Source organism: Dendropsophus ebraccatus, chromosome 4, assembly GCF_027789765.1.
Source record: "Dendropsophus ebraccatus isolate aDenEbr1 chromosome 4, aDenEbr1.pat, whole genome shotgun sequence".
In the NCBI taxonomy this organism is placed as follows: Eukaryota; Metazoa; Chordata; class Amphibia; order Anura; family Hylidae; genus Dendropsophus; species Dendropsophus ebraccatus.
This window is the reverse complement of record NC_091457.1, coordinates 168,176,076-168,203,328: the sequence shown is the minus strand read 5'-3', so window position 1 is coordinate 168,203,328 and position 27,253 is coordinate 168,176,076. Positions and strand designations below refer to the sequence as shown.

General features: G+C 53.6%; 1 protein-coding gene across 1 annotated transcript in view; it reads left to right on the top strand.

Annotated features, from left to right (window-relative positions):
* Nucleotides 1-492: 492 nt before the first annotated feature.
* The window catches only part of SNX7 (sorting nexin 7), a 78,503-nt gene continuing 51,742 nt past the window's right edge, over nt 493-27,253 (top strand). Inside the window, exon 1 of the mRNA XM_069969088.1 lies at nt 493-746. Within this exon, the coding sequence (XP_069825189.1) occupies nt 600-746 (147 nt within the window). The 5' untranslated portion in view covers nt 493-599. The remainder of the gene's footprint in view (nt 747-27,253) is intronic.

The window sequence follows — 27,253 nt, the reverse complement described above, 5'->3', positions numbered from 1 at the left end:
CTCCCCAGGCCCGGGGCAGTCAGGCACCAGCAGGGGGCGCTATCCTCCCCAGGCCCGGGGCAGTCAGGTACCATCAGGGGGCACTATGCTCCCTAGGCCCGGGGCAGTCAGGTACCAGCAGGGGGCGCTATGCTCCCCAGGCCTGGGGCAGTCAGTCAGTCAGGCACCAGCAGGGGGCGCTATCCTCCCCAGGCCCGGGGCAGTCAGTCAGGCACCAGCAGGGGGCGCTATCCTCCCCAGGCCCGGGGCAGTCAGGCACCAGCAGGGGGCGCTATGCTCCCCAGGCCTGGGGCAGTCAGTCAGTCAGGCACCAGCAGGGGGCGCTATCCTCCCCAGGCCCGGGGCAGTCAGTCAGGCACCAGCAGGGGGCGCTATCCTCCCCAGGCCCGGGGCAGTCAGGCATCTCCGTTCCTGTCACGTTCCCCGCCATCCAGCCACATCACCACGCGCACAATCTCCCCTTCGGTTGCTTGGTAACGAGAAGCCTCTCCCGCGGCACTTCCGGTCATGCGCAGTAGCTGTCAGTGAAGCCGCTGGGTGCTGCAGCGCCGCCTGCCGTCACAGTGGGGGCTGCAGTGTTGGCTCAGCTGGCGGCAGAGATGGAGCCGGTGCCCGGCAGCGCCCCGTGTGTCCCCCCGTCTCCCGGCTGCCTCACCCCGGGGCACAGCGCTCTGCTCTCCGCCCTGCCGCTCTCCCCGGACGCGCTGCGCTTTGATGAGGACGATGACCTGGAGGTGTTCAGCAAGGTACCGGGGGGGGGGGGCGGGAAGTTACCGAAAGTTTCCTGACATCATGGAGTCCGGGAGTGGGGGGGTCCTGGGCGGCTGCCCGACTACAACTCCCAGCAGGTCTGCCCAACTACAACTCCCAGCATGTCTGCCCAACTACAACTCCCAGCATGTCTGCCCAACTACAACTCCCAGCATGTCTGCCCAACTACAACTCCCAGCATGTCTGCCCGACTACAACTCCCAGCATGTCTGCCCGACTACAACTCCCAGCATGTCTGTCTAACTACAACTCCCAGCATATCTGCCCGACTACAACTCCCAGCATGTCTGCCCGACTACAACTCCCAGCATATCTGCCCGACTACAACTCCCAGCATATCTGCCCGACTACAACTCCCAGCATGTCTGCCCGACTACAACTCCCAGCATGTCTGCCCGACTACAACTCCCAGCATGTCTGCCCGACTACAACTCCCAGCATATCTGCCCGACTACAACTCCCAGCATGTCTGCCCGACTACAACTCCCAGCATGTCTGCCCGACTACAACTCCCAGCATGTCAGCCCGACTACAACTCCCAGCATGTCTGCCCGACTACAACTCCCAGCATGTCTGCCCGACTACAACTCCCAGCATGTCTGCCCGACTACAACTCCCAGCATGTCTGCCCGACTACAACTCCCAGCGTGTCTGCCCGACTACAACTCCCAGCGTGTCTGCCCGACTACAACTCCCAGCGTGTCTGCACGACTACAACTGCCAGCGTGTCTGCACGACTACAACTGCCAGCATGTCTGCCCGACTACAACTCCCAGCATGTCTGCCCGACTACAGCATGTCTGCCCGACTACAGCATGTCTGCCCGACTACAACTCCCAGCGTGTCTGCCCGACTACAACTCCCAGCGTGTCTGCCCGACTACAACTCTCAGCGTGTCTGCCCGACTACAGCATGTCTGCCCGACTACAGCATGTCTGCCCGACTACAGCATGTCTGCCCGACTACAGCATGTCTGCCCGACTACAACTCCCAGCATGTCTGCCCGACTACAACTCCCAGCATGTCTGCCCGACTACAACTCCCAGCATGTCTGTCTAACTACAACTGCCAGCATGTCTGCCCCACTACAACTGCCAGCATGTCTGCCCCACTACAACTCCCAGCCTGCACCGCACTGCTGCCCAACTACAACTCCGAGCATGCCTACCAAACAACTCCCAGCATGCCTGCTCTGCTGCACAACTACAACTCCCAGCATGCCCCAGCGACTGCTCAACTACAACTCCCAGCATACCCAGCACAATTGTATGACTACAACTCCCAGCATACCCCGCACAATTGTATGACTACAACTCCCAGCATACTCCGCACAATTGTATGACTACAACTCCCAGCATACCCCGCACAATTGTATGACTACAACTCCCAGCATACCCCGCACAATTGTATGACTACAACTCCCAGCATACCCCGCACCATTGTATGACTACAACTCCCAGCATACCCCGCACCATTGTATGACTACAACTCCCAGCATGCCTCCAGATTTTAGAGCAATGTGAAAGTTTTGCAACAACCCAGGATGAGGATGAGGGTGTGTGAGTGTATGATGGGAGTTGTAGTTTAGGATCTGGATGGAGAATAGATTCCCTGCTGACCTCAGCTCCATTCCCGGATCCATCATCTGCAGGCGGTGATCACATAGTGACGGATCCTCAGCTGTGTGTGACTATGGGCGGCAGGGGGGACCCCACAATCTGATGAGTAATTGGGGGGCTGTATGTGAGAAGCGTCCGGTCGCTACAGGATACAGCATCATGGGGGGGTACTGCACTGACACTATAGTGTATGGGGGAGGGGTATGTGATTGGGGTCACTATAGTGTGCGGGGGGAGGGGTATGTGATGGGGGTCACAATAGTGTATGGGGGGGAAGGGTATGTGATTGGGGTCACTATAGTGTGCGGGGGGGAGGGATATGTGATGGGGGTCACTATAGTGTGGGGGGGGAGGGGTATGTGATGGGGTCACTATAGTGTATGGGGGAGGGGTATGTGATGGGGGTCACTATAGTGTGCGGGGGAGGGATATGTGATGGGGGTCACTATAGTGTGGGGGGGGAGGGGTATGTGATGGGGTCACTATAGTGTATGGGGGAGAGGTATGTGATGGGGGTCACTATAGTGTATGGGGGAGGGGTATGTGATGGGGGTCACTATAGTGTGGGGGGGGAGGGGTATGTGATGGGGGTCACTATAGTGTGCGGGGGGGAGGGGTATGTGATGGGGTCACTATAGTGTATGGGGGAGGGTTATGTGATGGGGGTCACTATAGTGTGGGGGGGGAGGGGTATGTGATAGGGTCACTATAGTGTGCGGGGGGAGGGGTATGTGATGGGGTCACTATAGTGTGCAGGGGGAGGGGTATGTGATGGGGTCACTATAGTGTGCGGGAGGAGGAGTATGTGATGGGGGTCACTATAGTGTGCAGGGGGAGGGGTATGTGATGGGGTCACTATAGTGTATGGGGGGAGGGGTATGTGATGGGGTCACTATAGTGTGCGGGGGGAGGGGTATGTGATGGGGGTCACTATAGTGTGCAGGGGGGAAGGGTATGTGACGGGGTCACTATAGTGTGCAGGGGGAGGGGTATGTGATGGGGTCACTATAGTGTGCGGGGGGAGGGAGGCGTATGTGATGGGGGTCACTATAGTGTGTGGGGGGAGGGGTATGTGATGGGGTAACTATAGTGTGCGGGGGGAGGGAGGTGTATGTGATGGGGGTCACTATAGTGTGTGGGGGGGGGGAGGGGTATGTGATGGGGGTCACTATAGTGTGCAGGGGGAGGGGTATGTGATGGGGTCACTATAGTGTATGGGGGGAGGGGTATGTGATGGGGTCACTATAGTGTGCGGGGGGAGGGGTATGTGATGGGGTCACTATAGTGTGCGGGGGGGGGGGTATGCGATGGGGGTCACTACAGTGTGGGGGGGGGAGGGGTATGTGATGGGGTCACTATAGTGTGCGGGGGGGAGGGGTATGTGATGGGGGTCACTATCGTGTGTGGGGGGGGAGGGATATGTGATGGGGGTCACTATAGTGTGCGGGGGGGGGGGGGTATGTGATGGGGTCACTATAGTGTGCGGGGGGGGGTATGTGATGGGGGTCACTATAGTGTGGGGGGGGGGGGGGGGTATGTGATGGGGGTCACTATAGTGTGCGGGGGGGAGGGGTATGTGATGGGGTCACTATAGTGTGCGGGGGGAGGGGTATGTGATGGGGGTCACTATAGTGTGCGGGGGGAGGGGTATGTGATGGGGGTCACTATAGTGTGCGGGGGGGGAGGGGTATGTGATGGGGGTCACTATAGTGTGTGGGGGGGAGGGGTATGTGATGGGGTCACTATAGTGTGCGGGGGGGGGGGGGTATGTGATGGGGGTCACTATAGTGTATGGGGGGGAAGGGTATGTGATGGGGGTCACTATAGTGTATGGGGGGGAGGGGTATGTGATGGGGTCACTATAGTGTGCGGGGGGGAGAGGTATGTGATGGGGGTCACTATAGTGTGCGGGGGGAGGGGTATGTGATGGGGGTCACTATAGTGTATGGGGGAGGGGTGTGTGATGGGGGTCACTATAGTGTGCGGGGGGGGGGGGGGGTGTGTGATGGGGGTCACTATAGTGTGCGGGGGGGAGGGGTATGTGATGGGGGTCACTATAGTGTATGGTGGGAGGGGTATGTGATGGGGGTCACTATAGTGTGTGGGGGGGAGGGGTATGTGATGGGGGTCACTATAGTGTGCGGGGGGGAAGGGTATGTGATGGGGGTCACTATAGTGTATGGGGGGGAGGGGTATGTGATGGGGGTCACTATAGTGTATGGGGGAGGGGTATGTGATGGGGTCACTATAGTGTACGGGGGAGAGGGGTATGTGATGGGGGTCACTATAGTGTGTGGGGGGGGAGGGGTATATGATGGGGGTCACTATAGTGTGCGGGGGGGAGGGGTATGTGATGGGGGTCACTATAGTGTGTGGGGGGGAGGGGTATGTGATGGGGTCACTATAGTGTGCGGGGGGAGGGGTATGTGATGGGGTCACTATAGTGTGCGGGGGGGGGAGGGGTATGTGATGGGGGTCACTATAGTGTGCGGGGGGGAGGGGTATGTGATGGGGGTCACTATAGTGTGCGGGGGGGGGAGGTGTATGTGATGGGGGTCACTATAGTGTGCGGGGGGGGAGGGGTATGTGATGGGGTCACTATAGTGTGCGGGGGGGAGGGGTATGTGATGGGGGTCACTATAGTGTATGTGGGGAGGGGTATGTGATGGGGGTCACTATAGTGTGCGGGGGGGGAGGGGTATGTGATGGGGGTCACTATAGTGTGCGGGGGGGGAGGGGTATGTGATGGGGGTCACTATAGTGTGCGGGGGGGGAGGGGTATGTGATGGGGGTCACTAGTGTGCAGGGGGGAGGGGTATGTGAGCGGTGGGGGTCGGGGTGTTAGATATGGGAGAAGAGTCGGCTGTGCACATCACTCTCGGCTCGTCCCTTGGCCTGGGGCATTTGTGTAATCTGATGGCTATGCTCCATACACCCCCCTAGGTGTGATATGATGGCTATGCTCCATACACCCCCCTAGGTGTGATATGATGGCTATGCTCCATACACCCCCCTCTGTGTGATATGATGGCTATGCTCCATACACCCCCCTAGGTGTAATATGATGGCTATGCTCCATACACCTCCCTCTGTGTGATATGATGGCTATGCTCCATACACCCCCCTAGGTGTAATATGATGGCTATGCTCCATACACCCCCCTAGGTGTGATATGATGGCTATGCTCCATACACCCCCCTCTGTGTGATATGATGGCTATGCTCCATACACCCCCTCTGTGTGATATGATGGCTATGCTCCATACACCCCCCTAGGTGTAATATGATGGCTATGCGCCATACACCCCCCTAGGTGTAATATGATGGCTATGCTCCATACACTCCCCTTGGTGTGATATGATGGCTATGCTCCATACACCCCCCCTAGGTGTGATATGATGGCTATGCTCCATACACCTCCCTCTGTGTGATATGATGGCTATGCTCCATACACCCCCCCACGGTGTGATATGATGGCTATGCTCCATACATCCCCCTAGGTGTGATATGATGGCTATGCTCCATACACCCCCCTCTGTGTGATCTGATGGCTATGCTCCATACACCTCCCTCTGTGTGATATGATGGCTATGCTCCATACACCTCCCACGGTGTGATATGATGGCTATGCTCCATACATCCCCCTAGGTGTGATATGATGGCTATGCTCCATACACCCCCCTCTGTGTGATATGATGGCTATGCTCCATACACCCCCCTAGGTGTAATATGATGGCTATGCTCCATACACCCCCCTAGGTGTGATATGATGGCTATGCTCCATACACCCCCCTCTGTGTGATCTGATGGCTATGCTCCATACACCTCCCTCTGTGTGATATGATGGCTATGCTCCATACACCCCCCACGGTGTGATATGATGGCTATGCTCCATACATCCCCCTAGGTGTGATATGATGGCTATGCTCCATACACCCCCTAGGTGTGATAAGATGGCTATGCTCCATACACCCCCTAGGTGTGATAAGATGGCTATGCTCCATACACCCCCTAGGTGTGATAAGATGGCTATGCTCCATACACCCCCCTAGGTGTGATAAGATGGCTATGCTCCATACACCCCACTAGGTGTGATAAGATGGCTATGCTCCATACACCCCCCACGGTGTGATATGATGGCTATGCTCCATACACCTCCCTCTGTGTGATATGATGGCTATGCTCCATACACCCCCCTAGGTGTAATATGATGGCTATGCTCCATACACTTCCCTCTGTGTGATATGATGGCTATGCTCCATACACCCCCCTAGGTGTAATATGATGGCTATGCTCCATACACTTCCCTCTGTGTGATATGATGGCTATGCTCCATACACCCCCCTAGGTGTAATATAATGGCTATGCTCCATACACCCCCCTAGGTGTAATATGATGGCTATGCTCCATACACCCCCCTAGGTGTAATATAATGGCTATGCTCCATACACCCCCCTAGGTGTGATATGATGGCTATGCTCCATACACTTCCCTCTGTGTGATATGATGGCTATGCTCCATACACCTCCCTCTGTGTGATATGATGGCTATGCTCCATAAACCCCCCTAGGTGTAATATGATGGCTATGCTCCATACACTTCCCTCTGTGTGATATGATGGCTATGCTCCATACACCTCCCTCTGTGTGATATGATGGCTATGCTCCATACACCCCCCACGGTGTGATATGATGGCTATGCTCCATACACCCCCCTAGGTGTAATATGATGGCTATGCTCCATACACTTCCCTCTGTGTGATATGATGGCTATGCTCCATACACCCCCCTAGGTGTAATATAATGGCTATGCTCCATACACCCCCCTAGGTGTAATATGATGGCTATGCTCCATACACTTCCCTCTGTGTGATATGATGGCTATGCTCCATACACCTCCCTCTGTGTGATATGATGGCTATGCTCCATACACCCCCCTAGGTGTAATATAAAGGCTATGCTCCATACACCCCCCTAGGTGTAATATAATGGCTATGCTCCATACACCCCCCTAGGTGTAATATGATGGCTATGCTCCATACACCCCCCTAGGTGTAATATGATGGCTATGCTCCATACACATCAGTCTGATGACAGCTATTTCTCTGATCTGCATAACACTAGATGTTGTTCCCTGTTCTGGTGATCTGGTCGGGTGCGGTTATATTCCTACGAGGCGGGGGTGGGGGGTGTCACCGTATTTACTGGAATATCCAGCTGACTGTCCGGATCAGGGATGGAAGAGGGAGCGAGACGGCCCCTGATGATGATTACTTATAGGGGCCCCTGATGATGATGATGATTACTTATAGGGGTCCCTGATGATAATGATGATTACTTATAGGGGCCCCTGATGATAATGATGATTACTTATTGGGGCCCCTGATGATAATGATGATTACTTATAGGGGCCCCTGATGATAATGATGATTACTTATAGGGGCCCCTGATGATAATGATGATTACTTATAGGGGCCCCTGATGATAATGATGATTACTTATAGGGGCCCCTGATGATAATGATGATTACTTATAGGGGCCCCTGATGATAATGATGATTACTTATAGGGGCCCCTGATGATTATTACTAATAGGGGCCCCTGATGATGATTATTACTAATAGGGGCCCCTGATGATGATTATTACTAATAGGGGCCCCTGATGATGATTATTACTAATAGGGGCCCCTGATGATGATTATTACTAATAGAGGCCCCTGATGATGATGATGGTCATGTGCCTGATGATGATGATGATGATTACTTATAGGGGTTCCTGATGATGATGATTACTTATAGGGGTTCATGTTGTGACTCCTCCTCTTACACAGGAGAAGTGTTCGGTTTTCCCCGCAGTTTTCCCCCTCCTGTCTCCTATAGCCGCTGCTGGGAGGTAAATGGTTTCTTCATTGTATTTGGAGGATGAGATGAAAGGAGACACAATAATAAGGAGACCTCTTATGTTTCCTGTGATGTTGTCCTCTCCTGGGTGCGGCTCAGTCTCTATAGGCCCCCCCCCCCCCCCCCCCCCCCCCCCCCCCCCGTCCCCTCCTTCCAGTTCTGCTCCTTCCCCCTATAGTTCTACCCTCCCTGCAGCCCCCCCCCCCCCCCCCGGCTCAGGAGCGAGCTCCCTGACGTCTTATCCTTCTGTACTTTGCTCTGGAGCCGCAGATCTTCCCTGTTCCAAAGTTTTCTTGAGCTGCCGATGTGACAGGAAGAGGAGGGATCAGTGTGCGGAAGATTATAACCTGCACATGGGTCAGCCATTAACCCCTGATGTCCTGCGGGGTCAGGAGCGTGCACCGGATCCTGCTCATTCTCTTCATCTAACCTACTGGGAGGAAACTTCATAAAGTCTCATTATAGTCCAGACATATTGTGCAGACGGTGGGGCTCCGCATCATCACTACATATACCCTGGGGAGGCTCCGCATCATCACTATATATACCCCGGGGAGGCTCCGCATCATCACTACATATACCCCGGGGAGGCTCCGCATCATCACTACATATACCCTGGGAAGGCTCCGCATCATCACTACATATACCCTGGACAGGCTCCGCATCATCACTACATAGACCCCGGGGAGGCTCCGCATCATCACTACATATACCCTGGACAGGCTCCGCATCATCACTACATATACCCTGGGGAGGCTCCGCATCATCACTACATATACCCTGGACAGGCTCCGCATCATCACTAGATATACCCTGGGGAGGCTCCGCATCATCACTACATATACCCTGGACAGGCTCCGCATCATCACTACATATACCCTGGGGAGGCTCCGCATCATCACTACATATACCCTGGACAGGCTCCGCATCATCACTAGATATACCCTGGACAGGCTCCCCATCCGTCACTACATAGACCCTGGACAGGCTCCGCATCATCACTCCATATACCCTGGGAGGCTACCCATCCGTCACTAGATAGACCCCGGGGAGGCTCCCCATCCGTCACTAGATAGACCCCCTGGGAGGCTACCCATCCGTCACTAGATAGACCCCGGGGAGGCTCCCCATCCGTCACTAGATAGACCCCGGGGAGGCTCCCCATCCGTCACTAGATAGACCCCCGGGGAGGCTCCCCATCCGTCACTAGATAGACCCCCTGGGAGGCTACCCATCCGTCACTAGATAGACCCCGGGGAGGCTCCCCATCCGTCACTAGATAGACCCCGGGGAGGCTCCCCATCCGTCACTAGATAGACCCCCTGGGAGGCTCCCCATCCGTCACTAGATAGACCCCGGGGAGGCTCTCCATCCGTCACTAGATAGACCCCCGGGGAGGCTCCCCATCCGTCACTAGATAGACCCCTGGGATAGACTCCTGTTATGTGAAGCAGCCGCGGCTCTCGTCTGGTTTATACTGTCAATCAGCTTCAGGAGAGGCCGCTATAACCGCGTGTGGAGACCTAAAGGCCCTTCCTGCTTTAGGGGTAGGTTCACACTACGGAACCCGAGAAGAGAATTTTAGATGGATTCCGTAGCTCATACCCGTTCACAGCCGCGCACCTCTCCACCGGCTCCATAGACACCATTCTAGGGGTGGCCTGATTGCGCTATCCGCCGAATCCGCGAATCTGCAGAATCCGCCCGTGCATAGAATGGTTTCTATGGAGCCGGCGGAAAGGCGCGGTTGTGAACGGGTATGAGCTACGGAATCCGTCTGAAATTCTTTGCTCGGGTTCCATAGTGTGAACCTACCCCTACTGGGAATTCTGGGAAGCAAACATATTGATAACAGCTCTCAGACCACTTAGGACCCTATTAAACGTGATGATTATCGTTCAAAATTAAACGATACTTGTTTAGTGTAATGCAGCAACGATCAACCGACCCACAAGAAATCGTTCATCGTTCGTTTGGCGCTGACACCAAAATACTTGGTAATCTTTCAGTGAAATGGTCCGTTTACACAAAGTGATAATTCGCCCAATCGATTGTTTAATGATTTTGAAGCAATAATTTAGTTTTCATAGCGATCAGTGTTTAAATGAAAAAATTGTTTTAAAAAATCGTTATTGCAATCGTTTTTAAGATCACTTAATCCCATCTCACACACAGGGAGAATCTTTGAAAGACTGTTTACACGAAGCGATCTACGAATTTTTAGTGAACGACCAACAACGATTTGAGAGCGTTGAACGATTTCTCGCTCGTCGCTCGATCGTTCGCTTTGTTTTACACAAGCCGATTGTCGTTCAAATGCGATTGTTATTGCGAAAATTCAAACGATAATTGTTCCGTGTAGACGCGCCATAATTCTACATCATTCCTTTTGCTGATATCAGATGTAAATTAGAGTAAATTATCGTTCTTTGTAATATGGTGACCGATTTCAGGTTAACAATAGACAATCTCGTTTTGGGATTGTTTATCGTTAAATATCTCTTTATCTAATCGGACCCTCAGGTAAAGTGATGCCCCTTAGTGTTTCAGTCCATCTAGGGGTCCTAGACCAGTGACTGGGGATCTATGCCAAGCCAATCTCTCCAGAAGGAAAGGTCTCCCATCTGCAGGCAGCTGTTTCGGGGGTTATTGCTCCCTACACGTACTCTTGCCTCCACTCCACCTTGTGAAGGATGAGTGCCTGAATGTTTCTTACTCCACGAGCTGAAATCCTGGGCATGCGCAGTGCCATCTCAGAGGGTTTATGTACAGTACTCCCCCGCTTCCTCCTACGTGATGTACAGGAGTCTAGGTCTCATGAGCAGACATTTGGAGTACACGTGTGTATGTGCCCCTCACCCCGACCTGGTACTGTGATATCGTAGACGTCTTTGCTGAACCATCTGGCAGGTCCCTTTAATGTCGTCTTGATGCCTTCCTGTAGTCTATGGACGGGCAGATGCCGGTGTTACGGTGATAGAAGAAGAGAAGCTCTTCTATCGGATCCGTTCTGTCCGCTCTTCTCTCCTGACTGAGATGGGTCTGTCGATTAGAGGATCACACGTTACCGTAGATAATGGAGGGGATGTGCAGGACGTCTCGCACGCTCGGCTCCAGCTGCTTTCTTGTTGCACGTTTTGCAGTTGATGGAGCACGCTCCCAGCTCTGTGTAATAATCTGACCTGGTCGGCCCCATAGACTTACCTTATGCGGGGGTCCGGGTCACATGATACAGAGCTGGGGGAGAACGTGCTGCACGCAGACTTCTCCCGACTCATTACCCTGATCGGTCACAATCTAAACCCTCAGATCACAAAAGATCACGTGTCTGTCACATGCCATAGGTTAATTTTTCGTGACTGATACTCTTTAAACTTTTTCTCTTACTTTCTCTCCATCTATGTTTCTCCGCTGTCCCTGGTAGTGGGTGTAATGTTTTTATTTGTATAGCGTGTATAGGGTGTAGGCTGCTATCTGCTATGATGTCTCAATACACTGCACATACCAGTGGCTCCATAGGAATGAATAGAGCCCCAGGTCATGCGCAGTACCCACGGCTGTATTCATTACACAGAAGTCGGTGCCAATATGGAGATTGCAGGGGGTTACAGAGGTCGGGCACCCCGTGATCTTACTTGTGCCCTATCCTGTTGATAGAAGTTATTTTATCTTAGAATACCCCTTTAAGGGCAACAGAGCCATAATACAGGACGCAGCATGAAAATTAGGTGTGGGGGAGGGCGGTGAACCCGTATGCTGCCATACTGCGCTCTGTATAGGGTGGAGCCATCATGGGCAGAGAATGGGAGTAAAGATTAGCTGGTGGCTCCTTATAAAGAGGTCGCGCCATAGGGGACCTTTATATACTGGTCTTCTGTCTGCAGTTTCTATGGCGATGTGTTGTCCGCACTGAATAAACTTGCAGATAATGGATGAAGGTTCTTCATAAAGAAAGAGTCCGGGTCCCAGGAAAACGAGACCAAAAGACGACGCCAAAGCCAAAATAAGGGGCTGATACAGGGAGAGGGGTTACAAGGGAAACATGTCTGCCTGCTTCCCCAATACCACCCTGGAGGAGGAGGAATCTCACTGCCCCGGAGGAGGAGGAGGAATCTCACAGCCCCAGAGGAGGAGGAGGAATCTCACCGCCCCGGAGGAGGAGGAGGAATCTCACCGCCCCAGAGGAGGAGGAGGAATCTCACTGCCCCGGAGGAGGAGGAGAAATCTCACAGCCCCAGAGGAGGAGGAGGAGGAATCTCACAGCCCCAGAGGAGGAGGAGGAATCTCACAGCCCCAGAGGAGGAGGAGGAATCTCACCGCCCCGGAGGAGGAGAAGGAATCTCACAGCCCCGGAGGAGGAATCTCACAGCCCCGGAGGAGGAATCTCACAGCCCCGGAGGAGGAATCTCACCACCCCAGAGGAGGAGGAATCTCACTGCCCCGGAGGAGGAGAAGGAATCTCACAAGGGAAACATGTCTGCCTGCTTCCCCAATACCACCCTGGAGGAGGAGGAATCTCACTGCCCCAGAGGAGGAGGAGGAATCTCACTGCCCCAGAGGAGGAGGAGGAATCTCACCGCACCAGAGGAGGAGGAGGAGGAATCTCACTGCACCAGAGGAGGAGGAGGAGGAGGAGGAATCTCACCGCACCAGAGGAGGAATCTCACCGCACCAGAGGAGGAGGAGGAGGAATCTCACAGCCCCAGAGGAGGAATCTCACCGCCCCGGAGGAGGAGAAGGAATCTCACTGCCCCAGAGGAGGAGGAGGAATCTCACAGCCCCAGAGGAGGAGGAGGAATCTCACCGCCCCGGAGGAGGAGGAGGAGGAATCTCACCGCCCCGGAGGAGGAGAAGGAATCTCACCGCCCCGGAGGAGGAGAAGGAATCTCACCGCCCCAGAGGAGGAGGAGGAATCTCCCCGCTCAGAGGAGGAGGAGGAATCTCACCGCCCCAGAGGAGGAGGAGGAATCTCACCGCCCCGGAGGAGGAATCTCACAGCCCCAGAGGAGGAGGAGGAATCTCACAGCCCCAGAGGAGGAGGAGGAATCTCACAGCCCCAGAGGAGGAGGAGGAATCTCACAGCCCCAGAGGAGGAGGAGGAATCTCACAGCCCCAGAGGAGGAGGAGGAGGAATCTCACAGCCCCAGAGGAGGAGGAGAAGGAATCTCACAGCCCCAGAGGAGGAGGAGAAGGAATCTCACAGCCCCAGAGGAGGAGGAGAAGGAATCTCACAGCCCCAGAGGAGGAGGAGAAGGAATCTCACCGCCCCGGAGGAGGAATCTCACCGCCCCAGAGGAGGAGAAGGAATCTCACCGCCCCAGAGGAGGAGGAGAAGGAATCTCACCGCCCCAGAGGAGGAGGAGAAGGAATCTCACCGCCCCGGAGGAGGAATCTCACCGCCCCAGAGGAGGAGAAGGAATCTCACCGCCCCAGAGGAGGAGAAGGAATCTCACCGCCCCAGAGGAGGAATCTCACCGCCCCAGAGGAGGAGGAGGAATCTCACCGCCCCAGAGGAGGAGGAGGAATCTTACCGCCCCGGACGAGAACTGCATAGAGAGGAGCACAGTATACTGGGGGAGCTTTATTGGGGGGCTCAGTATACTGGGGGAGCTGTATAGAGGGGAGCACAGTATACTGGGGGAGCTTTATTGGGGGGCTAAGTATACTGGGGGAGCTTTATTGGGGGGCTAAGTATACTGGGGGAGCTGTATAGAGGGGAGCACAGTATACTGGGGGAGATGCATACAGGGGAGCACCGTATACTGGGGAGGACTGTATAGAGGGGAGCACAGTATACTGGGGGAGCTTTATTGGGGGGCTAAGTATACTGGGGGAGCTGTATAGAGGGGAGCACAGTATACTGGGGGAGATGCATACAGGGGAGCACCGTATACTGGGGAGGACTGTATAGAGGGGAGCACAGTATACTGGGGGAGCTGTATAGATGGGAGCACAGTATACTGTGGAGGACTGTAAAGTGGGGAGTGCAGTATACTGGGGAGAACTGTATAGAGAGGAGCACAGTATACTGGTGGAGCTGTATAGAGGGGAGCGCAGTATACTGGGGGGAGCTGTATAGAGAGGAGCACAGTATACTGGGGGAGCTGTATAGAGAGGAGCACAGTATACTGGGGGGAGCTGTATAGAGGGGAGCGCTGTATACTGGGGATAGCTGTATAGAGGGGAGCACTGTATACTGGGGATAGCTGTATAGAGGGGAGCACTGTATACTGGGGATAGCTGTATAGAGGGGAGCTGTATACTGGGGATAGCTGTACATTGGAGGCCACCATGTAGTATGGAGAGCTGCATTGTTGCTGCCCCCTAATGGTCTCTCATTTCACAGTCCTGACTTTCTGTATGTTTACAGCTGATCCTCCGTTACTTTAGATCAGTTCCTTTTGTATCACCCTGATGTAGCAGTGCTGGGCGGCCTCATACTGCCCGGTGTGTGGATGTAGCAGTGCTGAGCGGCCTCATACTGCCCGGTGTGTGGATGTAGCAGTGCTGGGCGGCCTCATACTGCCCGGTGTGTGGATGTAGCAGTGCTGGGCGGCCTCATACTGCCCGGTGTGTGGATGTAGCAGTGCTGAGCGGCCTCATACTGCCCGGTGTGTGGATGTAGCAGTGCTGGGCGGCCTCATACTGCCCGGTGTGTGGATGTAGCAGTGCTGGGGCGGCCTCATACTGCCCGGTGTGTGGATGTAGCAGTGCTGAGCGGCCTCATACTGCCCGGTGTGTGGATGTAGCAGTGCTGAGCGGCCTCATACTGCCCGGTGTGTGGATGTAGCAGTGCTGAGCGGTCTCATACTGCCCGGTGTGTGGATGTAGCAGTGCTGGGCGGTCTCATACTGCCCGGTGTGTGGATGTAGCAGTGCTGAGCGGCCTCATACTGCCCGGTGTGTGGATGTAGCAGTGCTGAGCGGCCTCATACTGCCCGGTGTGTGGATGTAGCAGTGCTGGGCGGCCTCATACTGCCCGGTGTGTGGATGTAGCAGTGCTGGGCGGCCTTATACTCTGCGGGTGACGTTTACGCCCAGACAGAAGGCGATTTCCGTAATTACGGTGTCCTTTACTTGTTGTCCACGCGGCGGCTCATCAGGGATCAGGACCGCTGATCTCCCGGCCGCGCGGCTTATTACAGTCTCATTACATCTCTATTAACGTTCGGATATAATTGAACGCGGGAAGAAAATGATTTTTTTGTTACAAATTAAATCACCGTTTCTGAAACACTTGATGTCTCATCTAATCGCCGCAATTATATCGAGAGCAACGTCCAACGTCCACAAGTCCGATGGGGGAGAGATGGAGGAAGAGACGGCCTGATGGGGGAGAGACGGAGGAAGGGACGGCCTGATGGGGGAGAGACGGGAAAAGGGACGGCCTGATGGGGGAGAGACGGAGGAAGGGACGGCCTGATGGGGGAGAGACGGGGGAAGGGACGGCCTGATGGGGGAGAGATGGAGGAAGGACGGCCTGATGGGGGAGAGATGGAGGAAGGACGGCCTGATGGGGGAGAGATGGGGGAAGGGACGGCCTAATGGGGGAGAGATGGAGGAAGGACGGCCTGATGGGGGAGAGACGGGGAAAGGGACGGTCTGATGGGGGAGAGATGGAGGAAGGGACGGCCTGATGGGGGAGAGACGGGGGAAGGGACGGCCTGATGGGGGAGAGACGGGAAAAGGGACGGCCTGATGGGGGAGAGATGGAGGAAGGACGGCCTGATGGGGGAGAGACGGAGGAAGGGACGGCCTGATGGGGGATAGATGGAGGAAGGACGGCCTGATGGGGGAGAGATGGGGGAAGGACGGCCTGATGGGGGAGAGACGGGGGAAGGGACGGCCTGATGGGGGAGAGACGGAGGAAGGGACGGCCTGATGGGGGAGAGATGGAGAAAGGACGGCCTGATGGGGGAGAGATGGAGGAAGGACGGCCTGATGGGGGAGAGATGGGGGAAGGGACGGCCTAATGGGGGAGAGATGGAGGAAGGACGGCCTGATGGGGGAGAGACGGGGGAAGGGACGGCCTGATGGGGGAGAGACGGGGGAAGGGACGGCCTGATGGGGGAGAGACGGAGGAAGGGACGGCCTGATGGGGGAGAGACGGGAAAAGGGACGGCCTGATGGGGGAGAGATGGAGGAAGGACGGCCTGATGGGGGAGAGATGGAGGAAGGACGGCCTGATGGGGGAGAGATGGGGGAAGGGACGGCCTGATGGGGGAGAGATGGAGGAAGGACGGCCTGATGGGGGAGAGACGGGGGAAGGGACGGCCTGATGGGGGAGAGATGGAGGAAGGACGGCCTGATGGGGGAGAGATGGGGGAAGGGACGGCCTGATGGGGGAGAGATGGGGGAAGGGACGGCCTGATGGGGGAAGGGACGGCCTGATGGGGGAGAGATGGAGGAAGGACGGCCTGATGGGGGAGAGACAGAGGAAGGGACGGCCTGATAGGGGAGAGACGGGAAAAGGGACGGCCTGATGAGGGAGAGATGGAGGAAGGACAGCCTGATGGGGGAGAGACGGGGGAAGGGACGGCCTGATGGGGGAGAGATGGAGGAAGGACGGCCTGATGGGGGAGAGATGGTGGAAGGGACGGCCTGATGGGGGAGAGACGGGAAAAGGGACAGCCTGATGGGGGAGAGACGGGGGAAGGGACGGCCTGATGGGGGAGAGACGGGAAAAGGGACAGCCTGATGGGGGAGAGATGGAGGAAGGACGGCCTGATGGGGGAGAGATGGAGGAAGGACAGCCTGATAGGGGAAAGACGGGGGAAGGGACGGCCTGATGGGGGAGAGATGGAGGAAGGACGGCCTGATGGGGGAGAGATGGGGGAAGGGACGGCCTGATGGGGGAGAGACGGGAAAAGGGACAGCCTGATGGAGGAGAGACGGAGGAAGGATGGCCTGATAGGGGAAAGACGGGGGAAGGGACGGCCTGATGGGCAAGGGGCGGCCTGATGGGGAAGAGACTGGAGAGAGATGGGGGTCCTACAGGAAGGAGACCCCGGACAGGACTAGAATAATATCCCACACCTCTCCAAGGACTACGAAAAGGCGCTGCTTTGCCTTGGAGGTTGTGTCTGGAATTACACTTTACTCCCACCGTCAGTCTGTCCATGTGTTCTTGTTTTCCTGCAGGATTTAATCCTCATATAGCCGCATTGCTTTTACATTATCATTGCACTGTTATAATGGCCAGATATACAATTTAAAGTTCCCCCCGGGCACCACCGGACGGCCCTCGTACCTGCCCCCCGGGCACCACCGGACAACCCTTGTACCTGCCCCCTGGGCACCACCGGACGGCCCTTGTACCTGCCCCCTGGGCACCACCGGACGGCCCTTGTACCTGCCCCCTGGGCACCACCGGACGGCCCTTGTACCTGCCCCCTGGGCACCGCCGGACGGCCCTTGTACCTGCCCCCTGGGCACTGCCGGACGGCCCTTGTACCTGCCCCCCCGGGCACCACCGGATGCCCCTCTCACCCCGCCTACTCCTGGGAAACATCAGTCGTGTTCCAGAATATTGTGCAGAGTTACCAGGAAGACGATAACCTGTTATAGTGGGGAGGGAGGGTGCGGACATCCAGTATATGAGTGGTCCTGTATTGTGTGTTGTGTATATATGAGTGGTCCTGTACTGTGTGTTGTGTATATATGAGTGGTCCTGTACTGTGTGTTGTGTATATATGAGTGGTCCTGTATTGTGTGTGTTGTGTATATATGAGTGGTCCTGTACTGTGTGTTGTGTATATATGAGTGGTCCTGTATTGTGTGTTGTGTATATATGAGTGGTCCTGTATTGTGTGTGTTGTGTATATATGAGTGGTCCTGTACTGTGTGTTGTGTATATATGAGTGGTCCTGTATTGTGTGTGTTGTGTATATATGAGTGGTCCTGTACTGTGTGTTGTGTATATATGAGTGGTCCTGTATTGTGTGTGTTGTGTATATATGAGTGGTCCTGTACTGTGTGTTGTGTATATATGAGTGGTCCTGTATTGTGTGTGTTGTGTATATATGAGTGGTCCTGTACTGTGTGTCGTGTATATATGAGTGGTCCTGTACTGTGTGTCGTGTATATATGAGTGGTCCTGTATTGTGTGTGTTGTGTATATATGAGTGGTCCTGTGTTGTGTGTGTTGTGTATATATGAGTGGTCCTTTACTGTGTGTGTTGTGTATATATGAGTGGTCCTGTACTGTGTGTTGTGTATATATGAGTGGTCCTGTATTGTGTGTGTTGTGTATATATGAGTGGTCCTGTACTGTGTGTTGTGTATATATGAGTGGTCCTGTATTGTGTGTGTTGTGTATATATGAGTGGTCCTGTACTGTGTGTTGTGTATATATGAGTGGTCCTGTATTGTGTGTGTTGTGTATATATGAGTGGTCCTGTACTGTGTGTTGTGTATATATGAGTGGTCCTGTATTGTGTGTGTTGTGTATATATGAGTGGTCCTGTATTGTGTGTGTTGTGTATATATGAGTGGTCCTGTATTGTGTTGTGTATATATGAGTGGTCCTGTATTGTGTGTGTTGTGTATATATGAGTGGTCCTGTACTGTGTGTCGTGTATATATGAGTGGTCCTGTATTGTGTGTTGTGTATATGAGTGGTCCTGTACTGTATGTTGTGTATATATGAGTGGTCCTGTATTGTGTGTGTTGTGTATATATGAGTGGTCCTGTACTGTGTGTCGTGTATATATGAGTGGTCCTGTACTGTGTGTCGTGTATATATGAGTGGTCCTGTACTGTGTGTTGTGTATATATGAGTGGTCCTGTACTGTGTGTCATGTATATATGAGTGGTCCTGTACTGTGTGTTGTGTATATATGATTATACTTAAAAAAATCCCGGGGCACACCACCAACCAAAATGACACTAAAACAGTACATATTATACATATAGTTAAAGGACAACTCCGGCGGGACCCCCCCCCCCAAAAAAAAAAAAAACACAGACACACACAGACACCATACTCACCATCCCTCCGGTGACGATTGCCACTCCATTCGCCCCCCTCACCGCCGTCCAACGATGTGTCTGACTTCCGGGTCCTGGGGATGGAAAAGGCTGCCAGTGCGCTTGCGCACCGGCAGCCTTTTCATTGGCTGGAGCGCATCACATGGCTTCCAGCAACCTCAGCCAATCAGGGCTGAGCAAGCTGGAAGCCATGTGATGCGCTCCAGCCAATGAAAAGGCTGCTGGTGCGCATTTGCACCAGCAGCCTTTTCCGTCCCATTCACTCTCTATGAAGACGCCCAGGTTCGAAAGTGGGGGAAGGGGGCCAGACCGGGTATTTAACCACATTACAAAGTTATATAACTTTGTAATGTGTGTTAAATAAGCTAAAAAAAAATTTCGTGGGAGTTGTCCTTTAATAATATAGATTCTAAATGTATTTATACTCACTCAGTGTGAAAGCCCCCCTGTGCTTCTCTCCTGTGCTTCTCTCCCCTACTTCTCTCCTGTGCTTCTCTCCACCATAATTCTCCCCCTGTGCTTCTCTCCTGTTCTTCTCTCCCCACCATACTTCTCCCCCCTGTGCTTCTCTCCCCACCATACTTCTCCCCCCTGTGCTTCTCTCCTGTGCTTCTCTCCCCACCATACTTCTCCCCCCTGTGCTTCTCTCCCCACCATACTTCTCCCCCCCTGTGCTTCTCTCCTGTGCTTTTCTCCACCATACTTCTCCCCCCTGCTTCTCTCCTGTGCTTCTCTCCACCAAACTTCTCTCCACCAAACTTCTCTCCCCCGTGCTTCTCTCCACCAAACTTCTCTCCACCATACTTCTCTCCACCAAACTTCTCTCCCCCCTGCTTCTCTCCCCCCTGCTTCTCTCCGCTGTTTCTCTCCCCCATCCCCAGTTTTCTCTCCCCCCTTTCCTCCTCACCTCCTCCGAGATGGTCGCCGCTGCTGTCCGCCTCACCTACTGGCCGCCCGTAGGGCCCGGACGTGCTCCTCCAATCAGCGGAGATCGGGAGCTGCACCACGCAACCGCCCACATTATAGTCCACCACTGATTGCTGCGCATTGCCAGGGAACAAAACACAGGGGCACCATAGTTTGGGGAAGTTTCCCCGCGGCACACCTGACCATGTGTCGAGGCAGACTACTTGAAAATCACTGCTGTATTGTGTGTGTCGTGTGTATATGAGTGGTCCTGTATTGTGTGTTGTGTGTATATATGAGTAGTCCCGCTTGATTTACAAAGAGGCGTGCAGGGCTTTATTTTAGACAGGCGTACAAATACTCCGCTCTTGATAAGTCTCCCCTCCCCCAGTGTAGATTTTGCTGAAAATATTGCGTGTGCATCGTAACTGTGTGTGTGTGTATATATATATATATCTGTATTATGTGGGCCCTTCTAGTGCTTGTGTGTATTGGATGTGTAAGAGGCTTGTAATACTAATAAATCACCACCAGAGGGTGACATTGCACTGTAGTATATTTGCTGATGGTCGCTCTTTGCTGTGTTTTGTGTTCTGCACTTGTAAGACCCTTTTCATTGTGAGTCAGAAGCCTCGTTACCTGCGGCCGTACAGCTGATATCCCCGTTACCTGCGGCCGTACAGCTGATATCCCAGTTACCTGCGGCCGTACAGCTGATATCCCCTTTACCTGCGGCCGTACAGCTGATATCCCCGTTACCTGTGGCCGTACAGCTGATATCCCCGTTACCTGCGGCCGTACAGCTGATATCCCCATTACCTGCGGCCGTACAGCTGATATCCCAGTTACCTGCGGCCGTACAGCTGATATCCCCGTTACCTGCGGCCGTACAGCTGATATCCCCGTTACCTGCGGCCGTACAGCTGATATCCCAGTTACCTGTGACCGTACAGCTTTATATCCCCGTTACTTGTGGCCGCACAGCTGATATCCCCTTTACCTGCGGCCGTACAGCTGATATCCCCGTTACCTGTGGCCGTACAGCTGATATCCCCGTTACCTGTGGCCGTACAGCTGATATCCCCGTTACCTGCGGCCGTACAGCTGATATCCCCTTTACCTGCGGCCGTACAGCTGATATCCCAGTTACCTGCGGCCGTACAGCTGATATCCCAGTTACCTGTGGCCGTACAGCTGATATCCCCGTTACCTGCGGCCGTACAGCTGATATCCCAGTTACCTGCGGCCGTACAGCTGATATCCCAGTTACCTGCAGCCGCACAGCTCTTATTACCCTATAGGTTCACTATAAATTAGTGGAGCGTATAGATGAAATCTTCCCCAGCTCAATCATTCTGAAGGAGCTGGAACAGCTGGGGATCCACTATAGGAACCTTCACCATATGGGGGTCCACCATAGGAACCTTCACCATATGGGGGTCTACCATAGGAACCTTCACCATATGGGGGTCCACCATAAGAACCTTCACCATATGGGGGTCCACCATAAGAACCTTCACCATATGGGGGTCCACCATAAGAACCTTCACCATATGGGGGTCCACCATAGGAACCTTCACCATATGGGGGTCTACCATAGGAACCTTCACCATATGGGGGTCCACCATAAGAACCTTCACCATATGGGGGTCCACCATAAGAACCTTCACCATATGGGGGTCCACCATAGGAACCTTCACCATATGGGGGTCCACCATAGGAACCTTCACCATATGGGGGTCTACCATAGGAGCGTCCACCATAGAAGCATCCACCATATGAGTGCTAACCGTATGGGGGTCTGCCATCCTGGTATGAGCGCCCACTCATCTAGACGTGTGCTGCATTGAGATTTTCCCGACTTTCTTGCTGGACAATTTATTTTGGTTTATTTTGTGGCATTTTTCCGGTTTTTCGGTAGTTAAGCACCTTACATTGTATCATCCGGCTCCAGCGCAGGTTCTGTGGGATTTATGTCGCTTTTACGTTACTGCATCTGATCCCTGAGCTTATATATACCATCACATCTTCAGCTGTATACACTGTATATCTGGAGCTTTCTAGGACCCAGCGCTCCCTCATCTCCTAGGAAACGTGTTAATAGTTACCACGGTTGCCTTGGAAACAACAACAACAATTTCACCGAAAACGGTAGCGCTCTGTAGCGAGCGGCTTCCCGAGCGGAGGATGTGTATGGGATGTAGCAGAGCCCAATCTGTTATTTAGCAGTTTCACGGCCCTTTTAGCCGTGTTACGGACCAAAATAGCATGGGGGATTTACCCGGAAAACAACAGATACACGTCTGGTTTACCCCAATATAAGGCTCCTATACCAATCATCTACTGCCCCTGTTCTGGTACCCCATAGGGGCTCAGACCCCACAACCCTGTGATGTGTCCTTTGGTATCAGTAGTATCTACCGGACCCCGTATACAGCGAGCTGCCATGTCCTGTGTGATCTGACCGCTCTGCGGGGCCCATACACAGCGAGCTGCCATGTCCTGTGTGATCTGACCGCTCTGCGGGGCCCCATACATGTCCTGCGTGATCTGACCGCTCTGCGGGGCCCATACACAGCGAGCTGCCATGTCCTGTGTGATCTGCGGGGCCCATACACAGCGAGCTGCCATGTCCTGTGTGATCTGACCGCTGTGCGGGGCCCCATACACGTCCTGTGTGATCTGACCGCTCTGCGGGGCCCCATACATGTCCTGCGTGATCTGACCGCTCTGCGGGGCCCCATACATGTCCTGCGTGATCTGACCGCTCTGCGGGGCCCATACACAGCGAGATGCCATGTCCTGTGTGATCTGACCGCCCTGCGGGGCCCCATACATGTCCTGCGTGATCTGACCGCTCTGCGGGGCCCATACACAGCGAGCTGCCATGTCCTGTGTGATCTGACCGCTCTGCGGGGCCCATACACAGCGAGCTGCCATGTCCTGTGTGATCTGACCGCTCACCATATACCCGCATAGAGGCAGATCAGCTGATCTGGAGGGTAAGAGTGATTATAGACAATTCTTCAGCATTAGTTATCATCTAGAGATGTTCAGAGAAACAAGTCGCTGCCGCAGGTTGTGGCTGTAAATAGGAGCGCGGTGACTCACGGCTCGGTGATTGACAGGCCCATTCTGTTACGGCACAGCACATGTATTGCCGCCGCCGCTGCTCGGATCCTGGCTGCGGCTTTAATTAGAAGGCGCCATACATCCCGTGTTATACGTTTCATAGCAGTCGCCATGGCAGCTCACAGTTTAGCATTTTGAAGTCTGTGCAAAAGTGCAGGAACCCCGACTCTAAATATATGGAAAGGCAGGAAATGTAATTAGCACCAAAAACCTTCAGCGCTGACACGTAGACGTCATATATAATCTATAAAGCCTGGAGAGAAGAGCTTCCGGGGCCAATAGAGGAACACCGACCTACCTGCCCATCTACTTCAGATCATGAGTGGTAAGGGAACACCGACCTACCTGCCCATCTACTCCAGATGACGGATGATAGAGGAACACCGCCTTACCTGCCCATCCACTCCAGATCATGAGTGATAGAGGAACACCGCCTTACCTGCCCATCCACTCCAGATCATGAGTGATAGAGGAACACCGACCTACCTGCCCATCCACTGCAGATCATGAGTGATAGAGGAACACCGCCTTACCTGCCCATCCACTCCAGATCATGAGTGGTAGAGGAACACCGCCTTACCTGCCCATCCACTCCAGATCATGAGTGATAGAGGAACACCGACCTACCTGCCCATCCACTGCAGATCATGAGTGATAGAGGAACACCGCCTTACCTGCCCATCCACTCCAGATCATGAGTGGTAGAGGAACACCGACCTACCTGCCAGTCTACTCCAGATCATGAGTGGTAGAGGAACACCGCCTTACCTGCCCATCCACTCCAGATCATGAGTGATAAGGGAACACCGACTTACCTGCCCATCTACTCCAGATCATGAGTGGTAGAGGAACACCGACCTACCTGCCCATCTACTCCAGATCATGAATGGTAGAGGAACACCGCCTTACCTGCCCATCCACTCCAGATCATGAGTGGTAGAGGAACACCGACTTACCTGCCCATCTACTCCAGATCATGAGTGATAGAGGAACACCGACTTACCTGCCCATCCACTCCAGATCATGAGTGGTAGAGGAACACCGCCTTACCTGCCCATCCACTCCAGATCATGAGTGATAGAGGAACACCGACCTACCTGCCCATCCACTGCAGATCATGAGTGATAGAGGAACACCGCCTTACCTGCCCATCCACTCCAGATCATGAGTGATAGAGGAACACCGACCTACCTGCCCATCTACTCCAGATCATGAGTGATAGAGGAACACCGACCTACCTGCCCATCTACTCCAGATCATGAGTGGTAGAGGAACACCGCCTTACCTGCCCATCCACTCCAGATCATGAGTGATAGAGGAACACCGACTTACCTGCCCATCTACTCCAGATGACGGATGATAGAGGAACACCGACCTACCTGCCCATCTACTCCAGATCATGAGTGATAGAGGAACACCGCCTTACCTGCCAGTCTACTCCAGATCATGAGTGGTAGAGGAACACCACCTTACCTGCCCATCTACTCCAGATCATGAGTGGTAGAGGAACACCGCCTTACCTGCCCATCTACTCCAGATCATGAGTGATAAGGGAACACCGACCTACCTGCCCATCTACTCCAGATGACGGATTCTTCTCACCATGGGCAGCAACATATAAAGGTTATGTATGAGTGGAATAGACCTTTGACAATTGGGTTTGCGCCTCTACATATTGTACCCTATTACATGGGACGATTATCATGCGGAAAGTCATATTTGAATGTAAATGATGATGGTTCCGTGTGTATGGTGGCTGTGGGTATGGTGGCTATGGGTATCGTGGGTATGGTGGCTATGGGTATGGTGGCTATGGGTATGGTGGCTATGGGTATGGTGGCTATGGGTATGGTGGCTATGGGTATGGTGGCTATGGGTATGGTGGCTATGGGTATGGTGGCTGCGGGTATGGTGGCTGCGGGTATGGTGGCTATGGGTATGGTGGCTGTGTGTATGGTGACTATGGTGGCTATGGGTATGGTGGCTATGGGTATGGTGGCTATGATCAGAAAATTGTTTGACGTTGATCTCATCTTTAAGCTGACCCTAAAATCTTTGTTAATGGTTCGCTAAATGTTTGCTAATCTTCCCTGTATGTACATTGCACTGTTCCTTCTTTTGCCAGGATCTTAGTAATGATCGTTACTATCGACCGTAATTCTGTGTGTTACGTCAAACGATTTCTCGTCTTCTCGTTTGCAATCGTTTATCGCTTTGTCTAATAGGACCCTAACAGTTTCCAATATCAGTTCTGATAGTGCTAGACGGTCCATGGACGACCCCCTAGACGGGAGATGGTGACACCCACTTATTTATAGATTTCTAGGACCAATATAGAACGACCAGATGCAAAAATAAATTAGCAACAAGACTTTTTATTTTTCTTCCCTCTGAAAGAGAAGTACTAAAGCCCCTATTACACAGGACTGTCAGCGCTCGCTTGCTCCTCCTTCTTTGCTCGCTGCTGGCGTTATTATACACGCTGCAAACAGCAGCTGATCGTCTTCTATTACACAAGGCGATTATCGGCCGAATACAGCCGATAATCGTTTTGTGTAATAGGGACTTAACCTAACGATGTGTGGGGGGATCGGGGACAGGTCTCCTTTAAATCTACGTAGGATTATAAAGGTAATATAATCTAAGCCAGGGATGGGGAACCTTCGGGCCGTAGGTTCCCCATCCCTGATGTAAGCCGGCCAGTGTGTATCGCAGTACTGGCAGTGACTTATTTCCCCATGTGCCCACAGACTGTACGGGCGCAGTGACACCTCTTCAATAATAGCGGTACGTGGTGCGACAAGTCCTATCTCTGCGCCGTACATCATCTTGTGTCTCACAAAGCCGGTGGAGTGACGGCTGAGCGCTGTGAGGAAACTAAATGAGACACAAATTGTCATCGCTTTTACCGTCTCCGGGAAAGTTAGGGAAGCCGTATGTTACTGCTGAAATGTCAAACTTTCTCGCCTCGGTAGAAGCATTCAGACTAAAAATATGTTTAATAATTTACCCGGGCGAGAGATTCTGCAGCCATATGGAAGGGGAGGGCGAGCTGCGCCGCAACAACAAACTCCTCATTACTCCTCTCATTAACATGGAAGATTTTAAAGCGAATATTTAGATGACCTAGAATTTCCTGACGTTAATTTTCATCGTAGCGAGCGGTGAACCTTCTGGCCACGGGTCTGATCCAGGTGTCTTCCCATCGCTCGCTCTCACATCTATACATTTCTGACGGTTCTTCTCTCCTATTTCTAATTATGTGACATGAGAACCGGGTTATTTCTGAGAAAGCAGTCATTTATCTCCGAGTATTCCAGCTTAGAAAGTGGAGGAGGAGGAGGATTTACCCTTCCTCATAGGAAGAACTGGTGAAATCTGTATTGTTATTGATCGGCCGAGTGCCAAAGCTTCACAGCTTTAGGGTGGTATTACACGGGCCGAGCAGGGCCCGATAATACCTGATCTGCTAGATCGTCGCTCGTTTACTGGGCCTATTACACGGCCCGATAATCGTCTAACAAGAGCTGCAAGGACATCGTTACCGATGTCCTTGCAGCCCTTGCTAAACTGGCATACATTACCCATCCACGTTCCAGGGCTGCTCCTGCCGTCCGCTTCTCCCGGGGCCTGTCAGCTGATAGGCCGCTCAGCCAATCACAGGCCAGGACCGCCGCGGCCTATCAGCTGACAGGCCGCTGTGAAGCTAGAGCGCGTGCAGGACCCGGGGAGAAGCGGACGACCGGAGCAGCCCTGGAACGTGGATGGGTAATGTATATCGTTAGTCTCCGTCCGTGCACCGCTATTACACGCAGTGGTGCGCAGTCGGTGCCCGACAAAAATAGGTTCTAACTTGTATACCTGTTTTCCAGGTGATACTCAGGCTGCCTCCACCTTCCCCATGTAACGGGAAGGCAGCGAAAGTCAAATGCCTATGGT